The sequence below is a fragment of the Papaver somniferum genome, chromosome 11, assembly GCF_003573695.1.
Source record: "Papaver somniferum cultivar HN1 chromosome 11, ASM357369v1, whole genome shotgun sequence".
NCBI classification, from domain to species: domain Eukaryota; kingdom Viridiplantae; phylum Streptophyta; class Magnoliopsida; order Ranunculales; family Papaveraceae; genus Papaver; species Papaver somniferum.
In genome coordinates this window covers 51,494,102-51,514,536 of record NC_039368.1, presented here as the reverse complement: position 1 = coordinate 51,514,536, position 20,435 = coordinate 51,494,102, and the positions used below count along the sequence as shown (strand labels likewise).

Here is a 20,435-nt window from a genome sequence, read left to right as displayed (position 1 = left end):
TTAGAACTCATCTTGGCCATAAGTGGGTCCTTCTCACAGGCTCAGAAAATGAAGAGACTGCTATGTCCGCTCCCCCAACACATGTGATGAGGTTCTGTATTCGTAAAAATTAATATCCGGCTTCTCCTATTGATTTCAAGATTGTCATACCCCATCGAACTCTTATGAAGGATGGATGAGGCATATGTTGAGTAATGAGCGCATCAGGATAACTTGGCCAAGGCGCAAATTGTTGAAGCTATCATGGCGTATGCAACGCTTCACATCAAGAAAGACGTTGTAGGTTTGATTACTTTCATTTATCGATGGAGTCCTTCCACACACACGGCTATATGTAGATGGGGAGAAATGACTATTACTCTGGAAAGCGTAGCCGTGTTGCTGAATCTCCCCATTGCGGGAAGTTTCCACTATAAACTATCCACCGAAGAAAATTCCACCCTCGATGCTATACTTCATAAGGCAGAAGAGTATGATCAACCGAAAAAGGACGAGAAATGCTTTTACACTTGGTGGGTGTCTCAATGGTTTCCTACAAAACCAAGGCCGGGCCAGACACTGGATGGTAAACTCAGCGTGGTCGCATCTCTGTCTTTGTGGCTGTCTAGGGACATCTTTGATGACGCCTATGTGAAGAAGACCATAAGACACAATCTTTTCATGTTTGACATAAATTTAGCGAAAGGAGTGGTTCTCCCCTTAGGCAGTTTATTCCTTGGATCGTTGTACTCTTATCTAGATGCTTTGGCAGCAGACATCCACACCTCCAACGGGTACAAGAAAGTGGAGTCGCATATTCACATAGCTTTACTTAAAGCATGCTTATGGGAGCATTTCAAAGGTTATGCTCCCATCCCTGCAACTTCGTTTTCTAGCTTGTATGGTGGTTCGAGAATACTCCGTTGGCAAAACAGACGACAAAAACCTGGGGTAAGGCTCGTCGATTTCCTCGATAACGTGTACGCCATAGATTTCCGTCCATGGGGACCGGTTCATTTTTTTGTGGTTCAACCAAAGACCTTCACCACTACTTCCGACACTGTGTTGCACACTGATGGAAAGGATATGAGCTCTGAAGAGATTATATTTCTGCGAAGCTGCATTCCAGGATATGTTCCGTCTTATTTTGATGAATTCCTCAATGTAGTTCCTTATAATATTGACAGAGCCGCCAGTCAGATGGGATTTGACCAAGGCATCCCGTTTGATCGCCCGCCAATGCCTTCAAAGGAGCTTGTGTCGTCTGTTCTTGATGCTAGCCTACTTGCAACGAAGCAGAGCCTTCCATTCCCGCCTCTTGGAAGAAAACCATCCACGACTGATATGTATAGAAGTTTTTGGCGAGAAAAGCTTCTAGCTTTTCAAAAATTCTCGGAAGAGATCGTGACAGTTCCTCGTGGTGAGCCCACCCTCGCAATTTTGGAGAAGCATAAACGATTGAAACCACTTCCGGGCAAGCGAACCAGGGATGGAGATTCTGGTGACTACAGTACCCAAGATGAAGGAGCAAGGAGGTCTAAGAGGCAGGAAAATCGACCGGTGGTTTTCAATTCTTCCCACATGCAGGTACTTTAAACTTCTCTTTTGATCTGCCGACTTTATCTATCTTGCGTCATTTCCATTAAACGTGTTCTTTATTCAAAATCAGGGCACCATGAAGGAAAATGCTTTGACGAGGTTTGCACGTAGTCGTAATGCGGCTTTAGAGAAATCCGGTGAGACCGAATCTCTCGAAGGCGATGACAAGGATGATGTAAACTCGGTCGGCGACGAAGGAAGCGTCTCCCAGAGTGGCAAGGAGTCTGATCGTTTCAGTGAGCTTGTGGATGAGACCGTGGAAGAAATCAACCTTCAGGGTGAGGCAAACAACGCGGGGAATGCTGGAGAGGCTACATCTATGATCGTAGTGGCGCTTCCTTCTAAAGATCCCCCTGTGACCGACAAAGCGTTGGCTGCGCACTCTGCTGCTGGGGTCACTTTTGACCTGATAGACGCATTTTTGTGTCTACGTTGTCCTTAATTTCATGTATTGTTGGTACTCGATTTTTTGTACTTATTATGGTATTTTGTGTTTTTAGGTATTTTTGGAAATAAACATTCTTGGAAAAATCGGCTCGAAAAGTCGTCTAAAGCACCGGAAGGAATGTGTTATTCAGACTCTCACTTGTGGATAAGGGGCGCCCAAATGATAAGGGGTACCCAAAGGATATTTGCACCCAAGCAGCTGATCAGAGACACCCCTCATGGCATATGCTATTCGCACCCCAGGACCGGATAAGGGGCACCCATCTTCTTCTTCACGGGAAAGATATTTGGCGGGAAAAGGAATCTCAACTGTGTGAGATTCTGGTCATGATATTATGGGGATATTTGTGTCTTTAAGACATGATTATTTTCTTACCATGATAGTAAGATTTTGTACGTGTCTTGAATGGAAGGAAATCGTATACTTTTGGATATTTTCGAAAACAGGGAAGGAATCATTCACGGAATTAATTGAAGATATTCTCTTCATTATTTGGCTCAATTAAATGAGAAGATTTGGATATACCATACAACTCAAAAGACGTGTGAAAATGGAGAGGAAATATTCCAGTGAAATACTTTCATTAACTGCAAAGATCTTTTGGAGTAATCGAGATGATTGTCGACCTAAGATTGGCTTCACAGTTTAAATAAGAGTGTCTTGGGTATCAGTGAGGGGATGGAGAGTTTGGGGATCGTTTAGAGCAAACCCGGTTTAATCATTATTTTCTCCCATTTCATCACTTGTAAACACTTTTGAGCAATGAAAAATTATTCTGAGTGTGTTTCCAATATGCGGAGCTAAACCAATCCTTGGGGCTATGGAGGAAGCCGTTGTTTCGGTAAAAGTGATATTTTTTTATTAATTAATTACAACAACTCTATTATGATTTTTGCATTGAACTAAAAATTGTTTATATGATTTTGATTAGTTAGGTGTATTTTCTCTTGATAGAATATGCTTGCTTTAGGGTTTTGATATTCTATGCTTGGATTAACATCTATTCTTTTGGAAATCTACATGTCTAGGCAATACTATTAGAATCAATTTGAATGTTGAGTTGCATAATTATTGTTTTATTAAATAACTAATATCAACCAATGGTGGAATCCTAGTCCCATTCTCTCCATAATTTTCACAACATCTTTTTAATTTAGTTCGCTATTTTTATTTATTAAAAAATCTAAAAATCCGCTTTCACAAGTCTTGAACGAATCATATTACTACAACAACTTTGAAATTACATCAAATTTTTGGCGCCGCCGACGCGGACTTGTCTTTAGGCTAGAGTTTTTAGATTTTTTTTTTAAAAGTTTTTATTTTTATTTGTTCTTCTTTACGTTTTTGGGTTTTTGACTTTTTCTTTCAGATTTTGGAGCGAAAGAAAATTTTGCCAAAGCTTTTGGTGAATACTTAAAGACTGGAGTAAAAGGCAAAGCGAAAGGAGCGAAGAAGAAGATTTTTTTTTTTATAAAAAAAGAGAGGAAAAAAAAAAGAGACATTTTTATTTTTGTAGATTTTTATTTTTTTTAGACTTTCTTTTTCTTTTGCACTTTATATTTTTGGACTTTGGACTTTAAATTTTGGGACATTATTTTAAAACCCTACGGAAGGGTAGTTTAAATATAAACTTTTGCAGAGAAGGACGGTGATTACGATATCACCTCGGCCCCTCGGGTTCGTACATGACATAGGAGTCGTGGCCCGAGTCGACTACAAAGGTTCATCCCCCGTATGGTACGGGAGGTAAGTTTGTCGAAACACTCGTGAATCCCCTGTCAGCGAGTTACTGTCTTCCTTCGTATGCATATATGTTAAGGACTTGAAAACGGCTGCTTTAATTTCCTAGTAAAGGGCAAGGACTGGCCATACAAGATAAGGGTTCAGATTTCATCACCGTTCTCTTCTTGCCCGTCTTAGGAAAACGACACCAAACGCGAACCTAAGCCTAAAATTTTGAATAGAACGAGACCGATAGGGTAACGAGCTTAACAGGAAAGTCATTCGAAAAATATTGGTTACTCTTTTAAGCATGCTTCGAAGTTCTTGACGGTTTCCGTAAGTTGAATGCGTGACTGCGCCGCCTTGTAATACCGGTGAGGCCTTGGGTATCAAAGTTCCACCGAGCTTCCCTCGCCTCTATTCAACTTACTTTAACTCGGATTGATTCCAGAGGGATTTGCTTAAATTGTAACGAATTCCCGTTTGAAGGATTAGAAGCTGGTCTAGAAACAATCTAAGTGAAGCCATCATGCTTTTTGTTTGCTAGAAATCAGTAGGTTTGCTGTGGTGGAGTCAGCCTTGTTTGTGTTTGCATAGAACATCCCTTCTTTTTCAGGGCTTTTCTTTTTGATTTTGTTTTTCTAGTGTATGCCCGAAGTTTTTAAACATGCTTAGAATAGAAACACTCTAGGTCGTTTGATTAGTGAAAAACCTAGTAGTTCTTATTGTGAAGACGGGGAGCTCGAAACTCTTCTTTTGAGAGCCCCGTTTTTGGAAACTTCAGTTTTAAGAATCCGTCTCTTTGTGAGGAAAGTACCCCTAGTCCTTTGGTAGTGCCAGAAATGACAACTTTGAAAGCTTTGCTAAACCCAACTAGGACCTCTCGTCCGTCTTGTATCAAGTTAGCTGACACCGAAGCAAATTATGAACTGAAACCTGGGACTTTACAGATGCTCCCAATGTTTTTAGGGAAGGAGAATGAGAACCCCTATTTTCATGTTAGGGAATTTGAGGAAGTTTGTAGTACTCTGAAAATTAAAAACCTAAGTGATGATGCGTTGAAACTTAGGTTATTCCCCTTTTCCTTAAAAGATAAAGCCAAATCTTGGTTGTATAGTTTGGACTCTGAGTCAATTGAAACCTATGACCAACTTACTTCTTCCTTTATACATAAGTTTTTCCCAAGGCATAAAAAATCGTCTATTAGGACGCAAATATGTACTTTTGCCCAACAAAAGGGAGAATCTTTATATAGGTACTTAGAAAGGTTCAATGACTTGATATTTCAATGTCCTCATCATGGTTTGGAGAAGGTTAGGTTAGTTCAGATCCTCTACGAGGGTTTAGATTATTCAACAACAACCATGGTTGAGTCCTTATGCATAGGTGGGTTTGAGAATAAAACTATTGATGAAGCGATGACATTTTTGAATGAAATCGCCGATAAGACCCAACAATGGGAAAATAGTAGGGAACCCCAGAAAACAATTCTTCTAAGTAGAGGAAATGTTAATAGGGTAGAAGGATCTTATGACTCAGATGCCAAAATAGCAGCTATATCCAAAAGGTTAGAAGCCTTAGAATTAGGTCATTCTAGTGGTAGTAGTGGAAGAAATGAGCCTTTTTGGGAAGGCCATGCTTTTGAAGAGCAAGCCAATGCTCTTTATAACAACACTAGGTTTGATAACCAACAGATGTTTGACCCATATTCAGAAACCTATAACCCTGGCTGGAGAAACCATCCAAACCTTTCTTGGTCCAAGGGCCAGAATCAAGGTCAGTCTAGTAATGCTCAGGTTCCCCCAGGTTTTGGCTATACTAAGAATCCTTCAGCTCCGGCACAGTTTCAGAACCCTTCGGATAAGAAGATTATGAGTTTAGAAGAGTCTCTTGTTTTGCTAACTCGTAACACTGTGCAGTTTCAACAATCTGTTGCTCAAGGTTTAGAAGAAAATAAGAGAATAGGTCAGGCTAACTCTCAGGCTATTTCCGAGTTGAAAACCCAGGTTATTCAGATAAATGAGACATTGAGAGAAAAAGGAAAGTTTCTTAGTCAACCATAACCCAACCCTAGGGGAGTCCATCAAATATCTTTAGCTGGTGAGAAATCATCAAACCATGTGAACTCGATAACAACCCTTAGGAGTGGTAAAACGGTAGACAATAAGGTAGCCATGCCTAGTGGATATACTGTAGTTCCACCTTCTACTTCCCAAGAGGATCCCGTAGACGAGGAAACTGAAACAGTCTCTAAGGATTCCCAAGAAATTCCTGATAGGTCTACCTTTGTGCCTAGAGCCCCATATCCACATTTGTTAGCCCCAACAAAGAAGGAGTCGACTTTCAACGAGATAATGGAAACATTTAAGCAGGTGAACATCAACATTCCGCTATTAGAAGCAATTAGGCAGATGCCTGCTTATGCCAAGTTCCTTAAAGATCTTTGTACACGAAAGCGTAAGCTTAATGTCCATAAGAAAACTTTTTTAGATGGTCAGGTAAGTTCCATTCTTCTGAACCAAACACCCCCTAAGTATAAGGATCCTGGATGCCCCACCATATCTTGTGCGATTGGTGATCACATGGTCGATAAAGCTTTACTTGACTTAGGAGCTAGTGTTAACTTACTCCCGTATCATGTATACACCCAGCTAGGTCTTGGTAAGTTGAAATCGACTAAAATGGCACTACAATTAGATGATAGGTCTGTCAAAGTCCCTCGAGGTGTCATAGAAGATGTTCTGATTGAGGTTGATAAGTTTATTTATCCTATGTATTTCGTTGTTCTAGACACCCAGCCTGTTCAGGACCCAAGTCGTCAAATCCCAGTGATTTTAGGTCGCCCATTTTTAGCCACAACTAATGTTGTCATCAACTGTAGGACTGGGCTTATGAACATATCCTTTGGTAATATGACCACTGAACTAGATGTCTTTAATGTTACTAGACAACCTTCTGAGAATGATGATTTAGAAGAAGTGAATATGATTAGCATTTTAGTTCAGGATAATTGGCTTGACACTTTACTGGTAGATTCTTTAGATGATTTTGAGGAAACTGATGAGTGCCAAATAATGTATATATTTATCCCTTTTTGTTGGCATTTAACTCATCTTTTGTGCAGTAATTCTACATTTTATCCCATATTCTGTATTTTCATTGTTTTCAAGAATAAATATTTTTCTTACTTAATTTTGCATTTTTAGGTAATAAATAAAGTCTGGATGACTTGCGGAGCGGAAAAGAGCTGAAGAGTAGTGAAAAGCCAGAAGAAATTACGCAAGGAAGCCGCAAAGAATGGTGCGCACAAGTCCAAAAAGCTAGGAATGGGCTCAAGAAGGAAGAATTGTTCTTGAAGAAGATATGGGCTTGGCATACCCAAGGCCCAAAACCCTTACCCAAACCCATTTTCTATATCCATACCCGCCTCCATTCTCAACCGTTAGATCGGGTCCATCTCATCATCCAATGGTCGATCCTTCGTAGAGCATCAAAATCTGAAGTCTCTGCAAAACACCATAGTGCCTAAATTCCAAGCCTTCAGATTAGATTGTAGTTGAATCCAACGATCGCTTCTTTGCCTGCGCATCAAACCTCGATACTTCCGCTTAACACTACAACACCTAACCCCATCTAGAGTCGTTAACTTCGTTGTATTTTACATCCTACGGTCGCTACAAGCTGCTTCTTCCTTAGCCGTCCGATCCACCTACCATCTCCACATCCCATGGCCTAGCTTCGAAGATCATCCAACTTGATATCCCCGATCAACACTCTAACACCAAACCCTATACTACCCAACCAAACAGACCTTCTCCCAAAACCATCGACTTCACCTCCCCCATCCCTCTCTGCAACTTCACCACCTTCTTCACCTGCCGCACCACCACCACCACCAGCTCAATACGAGCTCTCAAATCACTCAACAACCCTATCCCACATCATTACTTCCCCTTTCACCAACTCTATGTCCTCCAAATCACTCAATTTCACGCCTCTCCCATGTCAGGAACCCTAGAGGTGAAATTGACAAATTAGGTGAAATAGAGTTGCAATTGGAGGCGTGGATAACATCAGGAGAGCAATTAGAGGCGTGGGTCGAAGTCAGAAGCAATCATCAGTGATTAGGTAAAACTAATTCCAATTTTTCACCAAACCCTAATTTACTGTTTTGGGGGTTTTTCTTTTAAAGTGTAATTGGGTATAAATATGGGTTGTGGGTGTTGTTGTAAAACTTATGCTGGGTTAGCCAGCTTCACTCTTGTAGAGAACTGGACTAGCCAGTTTCTCATTTGTTTCATGTTTACACTGTTGGTTCATATGTTTATCATGTTTTTGTATTTGCTCACCATATGTGTGTTGTTTGAATTACCTTGTATGATATTTATTATTGTTTACAAGATTAGCATGAGCTAAGTTGCATTGCTGAGGCTCAGATGATGCTTTAGTGCACTGTTAGGTAGTGGAATGCTAGGTTAGAGCCTTAGTGCACTGAATTGATTGAGCAATGGGAGAAATTAGTGCTCATAGCAAGCTGATTCTCTTTCCATTCCATTTGTATGCTTAGGATGCATTGTTTTGATTGAGCAATGGGAGAAATTAGTGCTCATAGCAAGCTAATTCTCTTTCCATTCCTTTTGTATGCTTAAGATCCTAATGTCAACCTAGAATTGCATTGTTTGGCTAGGTCACAAGGGTGGATTCAATTGCCTTAGTAACTTCTCACATTGCTTCCTGATCAGTTATTTCCTTCACTGTTTTTGCACTTCACATCTTGCTGTGCACTGAAATCAGTGCACTGCCTTCCCTGCCCTTGGCTCATAGCCTTGGTTCCTTGTTGTTTTACCATCTCTGTTTCACTGTCACTGCAACCTTGTGACCTTGCATTTAGTTTTGCATCAATTATCAGCATAGTGAAACTTCAACTATACACCCCAAGTCCCTGTGGAGATGACCTGTTCTTGCACATACACACTACAATGACAACTGTGCACTTGCAGTTTAACATGTAGGCCTTCTTATCCTTTGTCTTATTTCCTTACACCTTTAAATGCCTACCAAGTTTTTGGCGCCGCTGCCGGGGAGTGGTGTTGCCACTGCTGAGTTCCATTAGCATCTCTGCCTTGCAATCATTGCAGGCCTGCTTCACTATCATTGCAACCCTCTGCTTGCAAACATTGCAGCAGATCATTGCATACTTGCCTGACTATCATTGCAGGGTTGGCCTGACTATCTTTGCACTCTGTGATCATTGCAGGTACCACCTTGGCTGTGCTGCTGCTGCTGGTGCCTTCTATGCCAAGCTGTGCTGTGCTGTTGCTGCCAAGCCAAAGCCTGCTGCTGCCAACTGGGCTGCCAACTGAAGCTGTCAACTGGGCTCGCCTATTTCTGTTTCTGCCGGGCTTGTGCACGCTCTGCTGCTGGGCTCTGTTCCAACCTTTGTTGCTGGGCTTGAACCAACTGAGCTGGGCTTAGTAACCTCAATTTCGCTGGGCTTGCAACTTCTGCTCCTGGGCTTGCCCTTTTCTGCTGGGCTTCGCTGCAGATTCTGCTGGGCCTGTGTTGCTGAGTCACTTCAATTGCTGCTGGGCTTGAACGTGAGCTGCTTAGGACGATCATAAAGCCCAACTGGGCTGTGCAACTAAAAGGGGACTAAAAGCCTATTTTTGGGCTTCCCTCCAAAAACCAAGTAAGCCTAACCCATGAGTTAACCCACTTGGGCCTCATTTAAATTCAAATTCGGGCTTGTAATAATTATTTTTATTTTCTTTTTCTTTTATTTTCTTTTATTTTTCTTTTATGGGCTTGTAATTATTTATTGTTGTTTTTATTTTCTTTTGTGGGGTGTGATAATTTATGCTCGGCTAAGTTTAAAAAAAAAAAAAAAAAAAAAAAAAAACAAAACAAAAACAAAAATTTTGCTCCTAATTCCAAAAAAAAACCAAAACTTTTCTCCCATTCAAAAAACCAAATTTTACTTGCTCCCATTTTAACAACCAAATTTTTTCTTCTTTAACCCATTAAAACCAAACTTGCTCCCAAAATTGTAAAAAACCAAAAAAAGTCTCCCACCAAAACCAAATTCTAAAACCAAAGAGCTTTGTACACCCCTTTAAAACCAAATTCTGAGCTTTGTACATAGTTACTTAGCTTTTGAGCCAATCATGTCTAGATTTTGGCCTGCTTCGGGGAGTGGAAACAAAACACTTAGAGAACTTGCTTACGGGCAAATTCACATTGTGATCCTCCCCCTTCCATGATGTCAATAGTTATAGGAATTATTATGGACATTTTCAAAGTCCCGAGCCTCAATACATGAACCCTAATAACTATTCACACATGCATCATTCATCGCAACGTGAAAATGAACATTTTGCTAGTGCCTCACTCACACAATCATCACTTATGGATCAAATAGAAGCTCGAATCACAGCTTTAGAAATGCAATCACATGAGGAATCTGTCACATCTAATTTTCTTAGGCAACCTGAAATCTATGCATGTCCCGCATGTGGTAGTTTAGACCACCCTGTTGAGAATTGTCATATTTTGCATAATTTTAGGCAATGTAGAGAAAATCCAAGGTATGAAATGCCCATAAATTGTGAGAATGGTAGTCATTGGGACCATAATCAATCCTTTGAGGGTTGCGATCAATATTTTGTAAACCCTAATGACCATGCACACATGTACCATTCACCACAATTTGAACATGAAGAATTTTGTACTCCCATGAATTTAGACTCCACCACAGAAGCTTTAAGACTCTGCAAGCAAGACTATGATAGATCTACATCACGAATTCATGCACATTTAGATCAGATTTGCTTCACCTACAAAAGGAGGAAATTCATGAAGAAATGTGTTGTCCCTAATGAAGTGTCTAGTCCCATTCATGTAAGGAATTTGATATGAACCTAATTTAGAGGAACTGAATCGACTAATGACACCATCACTGTTAATGAGGACCAATATGCATGCTACCATGATGATGATTATGATGATTATGATGATATGTTAGAAGAACATGAAAATATTGTGGAACCTGTTGGTTCAATAACATATGGCTTCTCGCCCTCGACCTTCATGAATGTTGTTTTTTCTAATACTCATTGTAATTCATATGATTTTGATATTGACATGGGATTCGTACAATTATTCTGTGAAGATGAGCATGACATAGGAATAGTTGAATCTTCTGTAGACACTAATATGCATGAAAATATATTTGATGTGTCTGATTCTCTACCTAGGTCACATTGTGATATTTCTCCTGATTTGCCGATGCATGAGAATAAATTTGTTGATGATGTTGATGACTCTGATTGTGATCTTGCCAATTTGTTTGATGATTGTGAGCATGTTGTGACACGTGTAGAAGACTTAGGAGATTTTGATTTGATTAATAATGATGTGCCTATCGTCCTACATAAGTCACAATCTGTTGGCCTTCCACCCAACCTAGATTTGGTTTGTACCCATATTGTCAAACCGATTTTTCTGAAAATGCCTAATCTAGGTTTGGAACTGTGTGCTTCCCAAGTCCTCTTGGACTATTTTTCATCCAAATATAATACATTTGAGGAACCACAGTTGGAATTAGCATGTTTGCCCGTCCCTAGCACAGTCCACTTTGAGCTAGACCTTGTGCATGATGAACCCCCAAAACTGCGAGATTTTGTTTCCAAAATTTTATCCGTTGAAAAATCCAGGTTTTGGGGTAGCTCATTTTGTTTCACAGCTTCACTTGCATGCCTACCATATTATTATTGTGTGAAGCTGTTGAAACCTCTACACTTTGTCTTTTGGGTTGATCCTCAACTCTTTAGATTGTTAGTGTATGGTGAATTTTTGTATATAATCCAGTAGATACAATTTCTTAAAAACCCTTTTGTTCCTTTTGTATATATTTTGCTAATCCAATATGATCTCGGCTGAAATATGTTGGATTTTTTTGCCTTGAATAACGGAGTTTTAATTCTGCTTTCGCCGAAATCGGGTATTCTCTCTCCTTTTACTCTACTCAGCATCTCCCTTTCCATATGTTGCATTCTAATTCTTTCCATATTTTTAAACATTGAGGACAATGTTTAGTTTAGGTTTGGGGGTATAGAGTAGATACCACGATAATATGCTATAATTGAAATCGAACTCCTTCTTCTTTTGAAAAAATCGAAAAAAATTCAAAAAAAAAAATTAAAAAAATGAAAAATCATAAAAATGGAGCTCATTTACCTTGAAATGTTGACTCTTTTGCAAATATGTAATTATTAGGAGTCTTAGTCTAGATATTTAGGCACCCTGATTCTAGCACAATTCACATAGTGATAAGAAATTTGCACGCGCACGATCTACCAATACATGTATGGCCTCGATCTTCAAGGTGTTTGATAGGAAGTTACGATTGCCAATCACTTTAGAATACTGAACGAAACTTGACTAGCTTGTTCTTTGGTTGGTTGGGATAGAAGGTGGAGGTTACATTAAGAAAGACAACCATCGAATTTAACTGGGTGCATCAAAAAGGGCTACCTCTTGCAAAGTGTCATGTAATCTTTTGTTTCCTTTTGTTTATGTATCAAAAGTGTTTCCTTGTTCTAAAAAAAAAAAAAAAAAAAAAAAAAAAAAAAAAAAAAAAAACGATGTATATATTCAGAAAAAAAAAAAGAGAAAAAAATATCAGAAAAATACAAAAAAATCAAGTATTTATCAATTCCATCATCTCTTGTTCCAAAATAAAAAGAGAATAGTCAATGTAAATAAGAGTCATGTAAAGAGTCATCTTTTGTGTTTTATTGTAATAAGCAAGGAAGGGTGTATGCCATTGATGTACAACGCGAGTAATTGTGAAATACCTCCAACTCATTCACAATTCTCGTAAAGTCCGGACAGCTAGCTAGATTTCGACCTCGGTTCTTAGCCTGAGAAACTATCTCTTGGTGATTAGTAGTCATAACTTCAGATCTTTCTTACACATGTGTAGATACACTTTACACTCTTATCACATGTCTTTTTTTTGTTATCAGTGCTAGGATTGTGCCTTCGATAGCTAGATTGACATCTCCATTTTGCTGTGAGCTTAACTGTTTTGCACATGTCACATTTGATGGAATATGAGCTTATATTTTGACCTAGAACTTTGTAGGTACGTTCTAAGCAAACCTTCACGAGACTTCAACTCGTCCACTAGGGACACTTAGTGGTTTAAAAGGCTTAGTGCATACGCTAAATGCATTCGAGAGACCAGCGACAGTGGTATAGTTAGGATTTCCTTAGTTTTGTTTTACTTGAGGACAAGTAAAATTCAGGTTTGGGGGTATTTGATGAGTGCCAAATAATGTATATATTTATCCCTTTTTGTTGGCATTTAACTCATCTTTTGTGCAGTAATTCTACATTTTATCCCATATTCTGTATTTTCATTGTTTTCAAGAATAAATATTTTTCTTACTTAATTTTGCATTTTTAGGTAATAAATAAAATCTGGATGACTTGCGGAGCGGAAAAGAGCTGAAGAGTAGTGAAAAGCCGGAAGAAATTACGCAAGGAAGCCGCAAAGAATGGTGCGCACAAGTCCAAAAAGCTAGGAATGGGCTCAAGAAGGAAGAATTGTTCTTGAAGAAGATATGGGCTTGGCATACCCAAGGCCCAAAACCCTTACCCAAACCCATTTTCTATATCCATACCCGCCTCCATTCTCAACCGTTAGATCGGGTCCATCTCATCATCCAATGGTCGATCCTTCGTAGAGCATCAAAATCTGAAGTCTCTGCAAAACACCATAGTGCCTAAATTCCAAGCCTTCAGATTAGATTGTAGTTGAATCCAACGATCGCTTCTTTGCCTGCGCATCAAACCTCGATACTTCCGCTTAACACTACAACACCTAACCCCATCTAGAGTCGTTAACTTCGTTGTATTTTACATCCTACGGTCGCTACAAGCTGCTTCTTCCTTAGCCGTCCGATCCACCTACCATCTCCACATCCCATGGCCTAGCTTCGAAGATCATCCAACTTGATATCCCCGATCAACACTCTAACACCAAACCCTATACTACCCAACCAAACAGACCTTCTCCCAAAACCATCGACTTCACCTCCCCCATCCCTCTTTGCAACTTCACCACCTTCTTCACCTGCCGCACCACCACCACCACCAGCTCAATACGAGCTCTCAAATCACTCAACAACCCTATCCCACATCATTACTTCCCCTTTCACCAACTCTATGTCCTCCAAATCACTCAATTTCACGCCTCTCCCATGTCAGGAACCCTAGAGGTGAAATTGACAAATTAGGTGAAATAGAGTTGCAATTGGAGGCGTGGATAACATCAGGAGAGCAATTAGAGGCGTGGGTCGAAGTCAGAAGCAATCATAAGTGATTAGGTAAAACTAATTCTAATTTTTCACCAAACCCTAATTTACTGTTTTGGGGGTTTTTCTTTTAAAGTGTAATTGGGTATAAATATGGGTTGTGGGTGTTGTTGTAAAACTTATGCTGGGTTAGCCATCTTCACTCTTGTAGAGAACTGGACTAGCCAGTTTCTCATTTGTTTCATGTTTACACTGTTGGTTCATATGTTTATCATGTTTTTGTATTTGCTCACCATATGTGTGTTGTTTGAATTACCTTGTATGATATTTATTATTGTTTACAAGATTAGCATGAGCTAAGTTGCATTGCTGAGGCTCAGATGATGCTTTAGTGCACTGTTAGGTAGTGGAATGCTAGGTTAGAGCCTTAGTGCACTGAATTGATTGAGCAATGGGAGAAATTAGTGCTCATAGCAAGCTGATTCTCTTTCCATTCCATTTGTATGCTTAGGATGCATTGTTTTGATTGAGCAATGGGAGAAATTAGTGCTCATAGCAAGCTAATTCTCTTTCCATTCCTTTTGTATGCTTAAGATCCTAATGTCAACCTAGAATTGCATTGTTTGGCTAGGTCACAAGGGTGGATTCAATTTCCTTAGTAACTTCTCACATTGCTTCCTGATCAGTTATTTCCTTCACTGTTTTTGCACTTCACATCTTGCTGTGCACTGAAATCAGTGCACTGCCTTCCCTGCCCTTGGCTCATAGCCTTGGTTCCTTGTTGTTTTACCATCTCTGTTTCACTGTCACTGCAACCTTGTGACCTTGCATTTAGTTTTGCATCAATTATCAGCATAGTGAAACTTCAACTATACACCCCAAGTCCCTGTGGAGATGACCTGTTCTTGCACATACACACTACAATGACAACTGTGCACTTGCAGTTTAACATGTAGGCCTTCTTATCCTTTGTCTTATTTCCTTACACCTTTAAATGCCTACCAGAAACCATTCTCTTAGATCAGATATGTGATCAATCTTTAGAAGAATCTCTTGAGTATTTTAAAGATTCTATGGACCCAAAAATTCAGGCAATAGTTTTAGGTTTTTCTGAGAATAATGATGACCCTAAGTTTGGGGGTAGAGAACTAGAAGAATCTCTTGAGTATTTTAAGGACTCTGAAGATCCGGAAATTCAAGAAATAGCTAGAGGTTTGTCTGAGAACCCTAAGTTCGGGGGTAGTGATGGTTCTTGTGATTGTATCGTATCCCTAATTAGAGTCCCTAACCTGGGACTCGAGCCTTGTACATCTGAGATATTACTTGAGTCTTTTCAGACTCCGCAACCCGATCCTCCTGATACTGTCCAGGAGGTAACCCAGGTATTAGAGACCCTTTTTTCGGATGAATATATTTATCGAGACACACATATGAAGTTCAATTACGCGCCGCAGATAAACCCAGTTGTCTTGACAGAAACCTTAGATGAGGACGTGCTCCTTCTTTTCATTTTTCTAAATCAGTGCAGTTGTCTCATACTGGTGTCAGCTCTATTTGGTCTTATGGACCCACAATTGTTTCGACTATTGATATATGACTTTGGAAGGTGACAATCCTTTTTGAGGTATTTGATGTCTAGCTAAAGACTTTAAATTTAGAATTTCCTGGGAGGTACTCATGCTTACGGTAATATCCTTCCTTATTTCTTTTTCCATCCATCAAGTGGTAACAGTTTCTTACTGTTCATGCTTTTAATTTCATCTTTAGAACATTGAGGAAAATTTAGATTTAAGTTTGGGGGTGGGGAAGAAACTTTTTGTTAGCTCTTAGCTGCAACAAATAAACTCCAGAGCCAAGAAATTTATGCTTATTAAGGTTGGCACTAACCAATCTAAGTGGATGGGAACATCTTGGTTGTAGGAGTTGAGGAACCAATATGATTAGATGGAAACATCTAAAGAGTCTATTCATAAAAGCACAGAGCTCAGGTGTTAGAATTAAAAAAAACATGGTAGTTTCGCCATATCTCGTTGAATCCTAATCCTTCTGTTTTTATTTTTTAAGTGATTTGGTGGGGCACACGATTCAAGTTGTTAATTTTGCTAGGGTGGAATAGAGTGATTGAGATACCAAAAAAAAAAAAAAAAAAAAAAAAAAAGAAAAAAGAGACCAGACCATTAGACCAACCGGAATAAATTCAATAAAGTCGACCACTGGTGCCCTTGTATATGCCAGTTGTGTTGACCTAGAGTTAGGTTTATCGACCACTGGTCCCCTTGTATATGCAAGTTGTGTTGATATTAGTCAGACCGGTATCTCAGTCCATTAGGATAGGTTCACCTTGGCAGAGGCCTTGAGACAGATATGGGAAACACCGTTCACTTTTAACCATCTCTTTATCCATCTTCTTAATCTTTCCATGTGATTGGTTGACTCCGGTTATGATGTACAGAAACTATCTGAGTAGAGCTCTGTCACTTATATATGAATTTTATTATGCTGAGTGCAAACTCGTGTACAACAATTGGAATTTCACATCAGGGTACTTCCTCCTATAGTCAATGATTGTATGCCAACCAAGGAGATTCTTTAGTGCCTTCCAAGGTTCTGCGTAGATATATAGGGTCTGGAGTAAAGGTTTTGTGGGTACACCTCTGGTAAACCCTCCGGAGACAACACTCCGCCACTAGGGCCACCTAGCGGTTTAACGGCTTGCTTCACGTGTTAAGTGTAGTCATTTTTATTTTCTAGATTTGCTCGAGGACTAGCAAATAATAAGTTTGGGGGTATTTGATAGACACATTTTTGTGTCTACGTTATCCTTAATTTCATGTATTGTTGGTACTCGATTTTTTGTACTTATTATGGTATTTTATGTGTTTTTAGGTATTTTTGGAAATAAACATTCTTGGAAAAATCGGCTCGAAAAGTCGTCTAAAGCACCAGAAGGAACGTGTTATTCAGACCCTCATTTGTGGATAAGGGGCGCCCAAATGATAAGGGGTACCCAAAGGATATTTGCACCCAAGCAGCTGATCAGATACACCCCTCATGGCATCTGCTATTCGCACCCCAGGACCGGATAAGGGGCACCCATCTTCTTCTTCACGGGAAAGATATTTGGCGGGAAAAGAAATCTCAATTGTGTGAGATTCTGGTCATGATATTATGGGGATATTTGTGTCTTTAAGACATGATTATCTTCTTACCATGATAGTAAGATTTTGTACGTGTCTTGAATGGAAGGAAATCGTATACTTTTGGATATTTTCGAAAACAGGGAAGGAATTATTCACGGAATTAATTGAAGATATTCTCTTCATTATTTGGCTCAATTAAATGAGAAGATTTGGATATACCATACAACTCAAAAGACGTGTGAAAATGGAGAGGAAATATTCCCGTGAAATACTTTCATTAACTGCAAAGATATTTTGGAGTAATTGAGATGATTGTCGACCTAAGATTGGCTTCACAGTATAAATAAGAGTGTCTTGGGTATCAGTGAGGGGATGGAGAGTTTGGGGATCGTTTAGAGCAAACCCGGTTTAATCATTATTTTCTCCCATTTCATCACTTGTAAACACTTTTGAGCAATGAAAAATTATTCTGAGTGTGTTTCCAATATGCGGAGCTAAACCCAATCCTTGGGGCTATGGAGGAAGTCGTTGTTTCGGTAAAGTGATATATTTTTATTAATTAATTACAACAACTCTATTATGATTTTTGCATTGAAATAAAAATTGTTTATATGATTTTGATTAGTTAGGTGTATTTTCTCTTGATAGAATATGCTTGCTTTAGGGTTTTGATATTCTATGCTTGGATTAACATCTATTCTTTTGGAAATCTACATGTCTAGGCAATACTATTAGAATCAATTTGAATGTTGAGTTGCATAATTATTGTTTTATTAAATCACTAATATCAACCAATGGTGGAATCCTAGTCCCATTCTCTCCATAATTTTCACAACATCTTTTTAATTTAGTTCGCTATTTTTATTTATTAAAAAAATCTAAAAATCCGCTTTCACAAGTCTTGAACGAATCATATTACTACGACAACTTTGAAATTACATCAAAGACCCCCCTCCCCATTTTGATGTCCCTTTTGATGATCATGTTCTGGTTGGAGGGTTTAGTGTGCCAGCTAAGTATGAAGAGTTATACACCAAGATATGGAAGAAGTACGGCCACATAGCTACTTCCAAGAAGCTTAAAAGTCGCTTTGCATTAGTCAATGATGTCCAAGAATCTTTATCCTCTATTTATGGTATGAGCATCGTGACTGGGCGCACCGTTTCCAAGGAAGTAATTGAAAGCTGGAAGTTTCATCGAGACGTGTTCGTGTAGTATGAGTTTAATGCCTCTTGGTTCTGTAAAGGACTTTATGAAATCCAGAAGTTGCAAGGTGAAATGAATGAAGTTCCTTCCATGAATTGCATTGCTCGTTAGGAGGAAGAGATCGAGAGGTTGTCTAAGGAGTTGGAGTTGAAGTAGGTCGCCCTTCAAAACGCGAAAGCTGCCCTTTACAAAAAGAGCGAGTTGTTGCTGAAAGATTTCCCTTGATACTCTGCATCTTCTTTTCTTGTACTTCTCTTTTAGGCGTTTTGAGTGATGTGAGGAATTCCTTTCATGGTTTGATTTGATGATTTTTTTTTTTTTTTTTTGAACTAGCAAGTGATGGAAGATATTTGAATTTGATTTTGGGATAATTCATGAGTAGTTTTCTCCGAGAAGAATTATGAGCGAGTCAATAGAAATTCTAGACATTCTCATTTTTGAACGCATGTAATGTACCTTAGAAAATTGTATATGTTGCATGAAAATTGCAAACATCACATGAACGGAAACATGTATAGCGAAACATAAGATGAAGATTGGGAATAATAATGACTTCATTCTCAAAATGGGACGCCTGTGAGTCCTCAGTAAATTTCCAAAGATTTCTCATACAAATAATTGTTTTTAACGAGACTTAAGACTTACTTGTTGGCGAGATTCCAACGGAATGAAATTGGGCTTTCCCAGATAATTGCTTAAAACGGGTTGTTATAACACGCTTCTGCTAATGACTCCTGCTAATGAAAAGTCCCCATCTAATTCGATCTCTCCTGTGAAACAGCACACATCGGCTTGTGGAGAGAGGAAATATTCTCGGTTCATAGGTGCAGCTCCCTTGAATTGATTTTCTCCCAGACAATGCGTTTTAGGCCGTTGCACTCACTGGTGGGGTGATGGATGAATCTGTGGTAATGACAATATCACGGATCAATCATCTCCTGATCAGTCGGTGAACGCCATACAAGAGGTAATTGAACTACTTCATCTTGCACCCAAGCCTCCAATAGCTCCAAAACCTTTCTCATTGAAAACGGGAAATGCGGGTATTCTGAATCCAGCTTTTCTTGTGTTTGTAGCTGCTGTCGTGAGAATTCTTGCGGGTTTTGATACGAGTCTCGTTTCGAGAGCGTGGCTGAGGTGTGCATTGACATAGATACAGATCGTTTAGTTTGGCGGTTTTGTCGAAGTGTAACTCCTCCCGAAGGTCCCACATCAATGGCGTTACGACGCAGTTGAACTGAGTATCGTTCATCAGCGAAGTTTTTGTCTTCGTGGTGGTCTTGGAAAATTTCTCCTTCTTCTGGCGCCTCTCTGTTTGGTAAAGTCGTTGTGGTTGGGGGCGTGGACTGTTGAAAAGCTCTCTGAACTTCTGCAAGGGTTTTGAGATATATACTCTCCAACAGAGTCTCGTAAGCCGGGCCTTGGTTCTTATTTTGTAGGTGTTGTGTCACTCCTGGCAAGTCATGTTCCCTGTGAAACGTCTTTGTCCCTTCATTGCTGGGTGGATTTTGATCGTTTCCTTTTGGCTCATATCCACGACTACGTATCCTGTCTGCATCACTGCTGGTAAAAGCGCGAACTTCAGATAAAGATCCAATGTCCTCTTTATCGTTAATGGTGTTAGTAGATTCTTTCCACAATCGGTTTACTATACTTCGTAAAATACGAAGCATCTCGTTTTTCCGTTTGGAGATATCGGCCTGACTTGCGAGAATATCTCTTAATACCCCAGCTATGTCTTCCGCGCTTCCATCACTCATGACTTTCGGAGGGCTTGGCAGGCGAGGATGCATCACAGAATGGAAGTTTTGAGATTTGTGAATAAAACGAAATTGGGTTAAAGAATGTGTTTAAATCCTAAAAACACCCTCCCGAATTCAAGAAAATTGAAAAATCGAAATTGATCTTGCAACCAAGATATTAACCTCCCACTGTAGTCGCCAGTTGTTTTGGGGTAAAAACTGATTCTATGTTTTTTTGGTAATTTGGGGTGTGTTATTAAGAAACGAGTTCAAACCCTAA

General features: G+C 39.4%; 1 protein-coding gene across 1 annotated transcript; it reads left to right on the top strand.

The window, feature by feature from the left end:
* The first annotated feature begins 243 nt into the window (after positions 1–243).
* On the top strand, positions 244–19,257 carry LOC113324414. Its single transcript, XM_026572733.1, has 3 exons — positions 244–1,566; positions 1,649–1,972; positions 19,195–19,257. Exons 1-3 carry the CDS (start codon positions 244–246, stop codon positions 19,255–19,257), a joined length of 1,710 nt encoding a protein of 569 aa, XP_026428518.1.
* The last annotated feature ends 1,178 nt before the right edge of the window (positions 19,258–20,435 follow it).

Coding starts and splice junctions, on each gene's coding strand:
- LOC113324414 (XM_026572733.1), top strand. CDS start 244: ATGGCGTATGCAACGCTTCACATCAAGAAAGACGTTGTAGGTTTGATT. Junction 1,567..1,648: donor TCAATTCTTCCCACATGCAG/GTACTTTAAACT, acceptor ATTCAAAATCAG/GGCACCATGAAGGAAAATGC. Junction 1,973..19,194: donor CTGCGCACTCTGCTGCTGGG/GTCACTTTTGAC, acceptor CCTGTGAAACAG/CACACATCGGCTTGTGGAGA.